The 4,977-nt window shown below is 38.5% G+C and overlaps 1 protein-coding gene across 1 annotated transcript in view; it reads right to left on the bottom strand.

Annotated features, from left to right (window-relative positions):
- Positions 1 to 2,433: 2,433 nt before the first annotated feature.
- The window catches only part of LOC146459685 (uncharacterized), an 8,510-nt gene continuing 5,966 nt past the window's right edge, over positions 2,434 to 4,977 (bottom strand). Inside the window, exons 4-6 of the mRNA XM_085089038.1 lie at positions 3,944 to 3,985; positions 2,783 to 2,914; positions 2,434 to 2,471 (exon numbers count right to left, since the gene is read on the bottom strand). Coding sequence (XP_084945164.1) covers positions 2,434 to 2,471; positions 2,783 to 2,914; positions 3,944 to 3,985 — 212 coding nt within the window. The remainder of the gene's footprint in view (positions 2,472 to 2,782; positions 2,915 to 3,943; positions 3,986 to 4,977) is intronic.

Raw genomic sequence — 4,977 nt, 5'->3', positions numbered from 1 at the left:
TGTGCTAGGAAATAAAATTCGAAAAAAAAAAAATCACAATTCAGTATTAATAATAAACTAAGTAAGCCAATGAACTAGATCTATTATATCTAACTAAAGTTTAAATAGAGGAAAGTCAGTCTCAGTTATTTACGTAACTAAAGCGGATGCGAAAAGAAAGCCTGAAAAAAAAAAAAAAAAAAAAAAAAAACAAGGTTTTAACGAGATGCCAACCCTGCTTAATTAAGTTGCGTACTAGATACCTGCCATGCTCTTTCTTCTGTTTACCCTTTTACCCGGACTTTAAATATATGTATCATATATTCGCATTCATCTACCTAAAGCGGTACTCTAAATCATGTGGAAGTGCATGTAAATCCTAATTAAAACTGGAAGAGGATGTTGCCTTAACCTATTTGTACCTCTCTGTAATTAAAATTGATGGTTTGCTTCAGTGATGAGGGCTTTTTACTAAACGAGCAAAAATGACAATGATAACCATCATCATCATCATCATCATCATCATCATACTAATTGTTATTAACATAGACTTCATTACAGTTACCCAGGTACCTGTTGAGGTCCTAGTTTGAAAATGGTTGACGGGAAACCTAACCTGTACTCTCTGGGAATAAAGGTAAATTGAACCTCCCCCAAAGAAACAAGATCTTGATACATCTTAGGGATTTTACTCAAATTTTTTTACAAGAAACCAATATCTTTTTTTTCACATGGCTATGGAGGTAAAATGTTCCCGACAAAAATCTGCAATTGTATGGTGTCAACGTTTGCGAAAGGCTCCATTTTTACTGTCCAGACATTTGATAGGCCTTCGTTTTCAAATGTCTACTCTGAATTGCGTCTTCAAATGGACGCGTTTTCGATGAAAACGATGAAAGATTTTAGATTGAAATAATGTAGACGCAATTCCCTGAAAATGTATCGAGGTGTATGGAGAGTCAAACCAAAACACGTTATTGTAGACGGGGCCTATTTGTCGGATTCTCCGAGGAGATGATAGACAACTACTCGTGCTTATTAATTTCGGGTTAAATATATTTTGTCTGGGGTGTACCTGCAACTCGCCTTTTGTATTTAACCAAGAAAATTACAATGCTCAGGAAAAACATGACGGATACAACAGTCAATGATGCCAGCAAAGCCGTGTAATTTCTGTTCTCAGGTGGAGGATCTGAAAATAAATGAAATATTGCTATAGTTACCTTATAAGATTAATTAGCCTGGTTACCACCATTATTAGTTTTACATTTTGAATGAATGAATGAATGAATGAATGAATGAATGAATGAATGAATGAATGAATGAATGAATGAATGAATGAATGAATGAATGAATGAATGAATGAATGAATGAATGAATGAACGAATGATATTTTATTTCAATAGGGTGCGCAATTACAGTCAACACTGTACTCTCCCTTATGGCCCTACAAGTTACAACAACATTACTAAAGAACTAGAATACTAAGGTACTTAAAAACTTAAACACAAAAATACTAAAATGCTAAAATATTGAATACTGAAGTACTAAAGTATACTAGAATAGTGAGAAATGCAAGGCACCGAAAGAGTCACGAAAGTCTGCTCAATGTCAAAAACCCTTCCCGTGAAGTTCTTTAAAATTGCCTTTTTCTACTTTCTAGCAAATCAATAGTAAATTATAGAAAAATAGAGCTGTTTTGTTTGATTTTTGGACGAAACGTCTATCAAAGAGAGGTATATGTCACAGAAAGCCTATTCATGGGGGGTAGGCGCTTAAAAAACTATTTGAAACAGGCGTACATTAGAACGTTGATTGCTGTTAACAGGATAATTTATATCCATGGCCAGCCCACACCACCTCTAATCAAAGGCCTTGTGAGGCAAATCATGAAGTAGAACTTCTTTTGTTTTTGTCTTTGTTTTGTTTTGTTTCAGTTTTTATCGAAGTAAAATTTAGTAGGTGTAGGGGACTGGTTCCATCATTCACAATGCAACTCTTGGTGATTAATGTTTAATGGAAAGATATCAGGTTGGTAATCGGAAGGTAAAAGGATCGATTCAATACATTGTCTCGAGAATACCCAACGTATCAGAATAATATAACAAGATTGGTTGTTAGTTACCCCTGACATTTAGGTTATAGGTGTCGGCCTCCGAACGAACGGACGATGAAGAATTCCAGAACCATGCTTCACAATTGTACAATCCCTTGTCCTTAAGAGATACTTTATCAATTCTATGATGGAAAGGCCGAAAAGACTTATGTGAATTGATATCAACTGTGAAGTTCGCTTTCTGAAGAACCTCCTGTGTTTTATTTCTGATCCACTTGGCAATGACGAACGTAGCGTAGAACGGCACGGATACTGCCCGGGGGGGGGGGGGGGTACTCCTCGGAATTCTTGGTGGGGGTGTGCCGCCCGGGTCTTCAAATCCCGACCCTATTTCAGACCTAAACATGGCACTTTCCACACTTTTCAGACCTGACCTCTAAAATTCATACCCATTTTCAGACCTGATAATTATGCATCAGTGCCGAACGGAAGTTGACGGAAGGAGTAAAAGTAAGCTGGAATGACATAGTTTATCTATTTCTTTTTCTCGCTATCAGTTAGTCGTTCCAATTACGTACTGAGAAGAAAAATATGTATGTAAGCTTTCGTAAATGTTCCCGGCCCCAAAAACCCGACCCGATTTCAGACCGTAATTGTCAAAATCTATACCCGTTTTCAGACCAAAACGGCCCAAAAACCATACCCTTTGGGGCGGCACATACCTATATACCTTATATAGGGGAGTACCCCCCCCGGGGGATACTGCAACCTTGCAATACAAGTCCACTCTGTCATCAATGTCAAACTTGACATTTTTCATTGTCGATATATATACCAATGTTTCATTTTCTGACGGCGCTGTGGTAGTCTTGGTTTGAACTAGAACAAACAAAGAGTGCATGGCGTTAAGCCGCCGTTACACGTTGAAACTTTTAGCTGAAACTTGTGTGCAACGGCGAAAGAGATCAGTTTCACGAAGTGGTGTTACACGGTGAAACTCTTGTTTTTTCACCACTGAGACCGTTGCAAGCCGTTGCAGAAGTAGAAAGCGGTTCTACTTTTCGTGAAACTTGTCTCGCAACGGAAGTTCGAAAAAGTTTCACGAAACCGACCATGTTACACGGCGCAACGCCTGCTGAAACTTATTTCGCAGCGCCGTTGCACACAAGCTTCAGCTAAAAGTTTCAACGTGTAACGGCGGCTTTATTTTATATTACGTTCGTTTCTTTTATGCTTCTTTAGTAAAAAAGCCTAGCCAATTTAGTCATTAAGAGCGCGTTTATACTAATAGCAGTCGATTGCAACCGAATCGAATGTTAAACCTAGTAGGTATGGTTAGTTTGGGGGCCAGTTCCTTAGCACTGGGGTCATCACTTTAATTTCATCACCATTACTGACACCGTCATCATTGCCATCCTTCTCCTCCTCCTTCTCCTCATCGTCATCATCATCATTATCATCATCGTGATAATCAAACAATCAACATCATCATAATCACTATGACCCGAGCCGATGCAACAACTCCCTGAAGGTATCATGAAATTGGTACCGTTTCTGCCAAATTTCTTGCGTCACGTTGGCGGAGATTGTACGTTTGTTTTCGGACGTTCACGTCTTTGAAGACACCACGTGCTCTAACAAAAGGGTACAGTGATTATGAACCCAAGTAAAATTGCCTTTCTCAAGTAAAGTTCCTTAGACGTAAAGTTCTACAGGCACAGGCTTGGCAACAACTTTACATGAAAGGCGTCCAAGAATACTAATATTAAGGCTTGATATAGATGTAAGAACTTGAACGCAGCATAGAACTTTAATTGATGTGTACAATATTTTCAACTGAAAATTAATGAAGATAGCTAAAAGAAAGGAGAGCTAGTGGATATAGTACCAAATTTGCAACTGAGTTACCTGTATTACTGCTGCTAAAATCCATGCATTCTGGACAGGTATCTACAGAATGTTACGAATAAATATTAGTAGCCGTTAACTTGAGAGAGCTATCAATACCAATGACGTCTACAAAACGCTAGACTGTTTAAGGTTACCTTATACCTTCATAGGTGTCTTCAGAGGTGTCTCGCGTCCAAGCGATGTAGCGCGTCCGATTTAAACTGTAGAGACCTGCACCCTTATATCAAATTAAAGCTTATAGAGCTGGCTATCAAACTAAACAAAGAATTTTGAAATAAAATGAATTGCCGATTTTTTAACGCTGTTGTCTCGAATCAATTTTTTGACTTGGAGGAGCCACTACAAAGAGCTAAAACTCTAAGGGAATTTGTTCGTTTGGCTTCAAATTTGGACTGTAGCTAGTTTAACATATAAAGAACAAAAACGTGTCTGTGAATTTTTTCTTTCGAAATATTTTTTCTCCGAGAGCGATTTTTGTACGATCACTCCACATTTTTTTCATCCTGTTTCGGAAATGTTCTATAACTTTTCATTGCGATTGAATATGGCAAAGCGCAAACACGTTTTTTTAGCGCTTTGGGTCCGGAAACTGAGGAGCAAATTAAGTTAGCGAAAAACAAAATTCGCTTTGACTTGTAGCTTTAAAAAGGTGATTCGGGCGCTCGCATTTAGAGGTCGTGAAAAATTCGACAATTTATTTTAGTTCAATATTCTTGGTATAGTTTGATAGCCAGCTCTATAAGTTTTAATTTGATATAGGGGTTTAGCTATCTACAGTTTAAACTGGACGCGCTACATCGCTCGGACGCGAGACACCTCTGAAGGTATAGGTTAACCTTAAAGACTCTTATTTCCCCATGTGATTGTCTAGATCGCATGTCTCGATCAAATTGCCACCATAGTGGTTTGTAATGGCGAATGCAATCCTGGGGCCAAAACCACCGAGGCTGGGGGAAGGGGGTGTAAAGCTTCTAGCCCCTCTCTTTACACTTCCTCGGTAGTTTTGGGGCTCTCCCTAGTTTGCGGTGGTC

This window comes from Pavona decussata, unplaced genomic scaffold (genome assembly GCF_977016875.1).
Source record: "Pavona decussata unplaced genomic scaffold, jaPavDecu1.1 SCAFFOLD_217, whole genome shotgun sequence".
In the NCBI taxonomy this organism is placed as follows: domain Eukaryota; kingdom Metazoa; phylum Cnidaria; class Anthozoa; order Scleractinia; family Agariciidae; genus Pavona; species Pavona decussata.
The sequence above is the reverse complement of the archived record's forward strand: the minus strand, read 5'-3'. Positions and strand labels throughout refer to the sequence as shown.